This window comes from Acanthisitta chloris, unplaced genomic scaffold (assembly GCF_000695815.1).
Source record: "Acanthisitta chloris isolate BGI_N310 unplaced genomic scaffold, ASM69581v1 scaffold41575, whole genome shotgun sequence".
Classification (NCBI taxonomy): domain Eukaryota; kingdom Metazoa; phylum Chordata; class Aves; order Passeriformes; family Acanthisittidae; genus Acanthisitta; species Acanthisitta chloris.
The window spans coordinates 10296-11334 of NW_008675004.1; the positions used below are offsets into that span (position 1 = coordinate 10296).

At 57.8% G+C, this 1039-nt stretch overlaps 1 protein-coding gene across 1 annotated transcript in view; it reads left to right on the forward strand.

The window, feature by feature from the left end:
• CDHR2 (cadherin-related family member 2) overlaps nucleotides 1-664 on the forward strand; it is a gene marked incomplete at its 5' end in the record, with an annotated part of 9930 nt that extends 9266 nt beyond the window's left edge. Inside the window, 3 exon segments of the mRNA XM_009075535.1 lie at nucleotides 104-188; nucleotides 294-354; nucleotides 545-664. Of these exon segments, the coding sequence (XP_009073783.1) occupies nucleotides 104-188; nucleotides 294-354; nucleotides 545-664 (266 nt within the window).
• Between the last annotated feature and the right edge of the window lie 375 nt (nucleotides 665-1039).

The following is a 1039-nucleotide window of genomic DNA, read 5'->3' on the forward strand; positions in this document are numbered from 1 at the left end:
GGGGCTGTAGGGCTTGCTGTCATACCCCTCCTGCCTGGGCGACACGGCTGCCCTGGGCTGACCCCACAGCTCCATGGGAGGTCACTTACCTGCCACCCATCCCTGACCAGGGCCAATCCCATTCTGAACCGTCCGCTCGATCCCTCCCATGACCTGGGCTTCCACGAGGACTCCATCTCTATGACCAGGTGAGCTCTGTAGGCAGGTCCTGAAGGCCATGGGGCCATCACCCTGCACACCTACTTCACCAGTGCCTGGGCCCTCTTCTACCTCCCACCCTACACTCTCCACAGCATGAATTCCCTGGATGAAAACACAGTAAATGCACCTGCGGATGACAACTTTGAGGTCAAGGTGAGTCTGCAGAGAACTGCCAGCACTGGGCAGGGTGTCTTGACATGGCATCATGCATCTCCCCTCTGCTCATGGACCCCTTGTGTCCCTTCCTCTGCATCCCCCTTGACAGCCCTCAGCTCCTGGGATGGACAAGTGTCCCTGTCCCCCATCTCTCCCCATTCCCTCTGACCACACTCTCCTCCTGCAGCAGGTCAAAGTGCAGCCGACAGACTCCACTGACAAGGAAGTGCTGGTGGCTGCCCTGAACCTGAAGGAGCCCACCAAAGTAGCATACATCAACACCACCTTCACCACCACGGACTTGTGAGCAGGCTGACAGGATGCAGCAGGGCCTGAGCAGGACTCAGGCAGCTGCTTTGGTGATGATGTGTTCAGTAGCTGGCAATAAATCTGTTCTGTGGGGGTCATGGTGTCCTGTAACCATCATCCCATCTGCCCGGGGGGCTCAGTCAGTTTGGACTCATCTCTCCCAGCATGAAGTGCTGGTTTTCTTCCAGGCTGGTGGTGATGGGGAGGTGAGTGTCACTGTGAGGCTCAGCCTGGCTTCTTGTCCCTAGGACACTTTCCCAGGCTGCCCCACTGGCTCCTCTCAACCCCAGGGGAGGGAGGTGCAGGCAGAGGTTTGTGCAAGGTTTTATTACCCAACATCCACATTGACAGGTTGGTTCTCCCACCCCCTCCT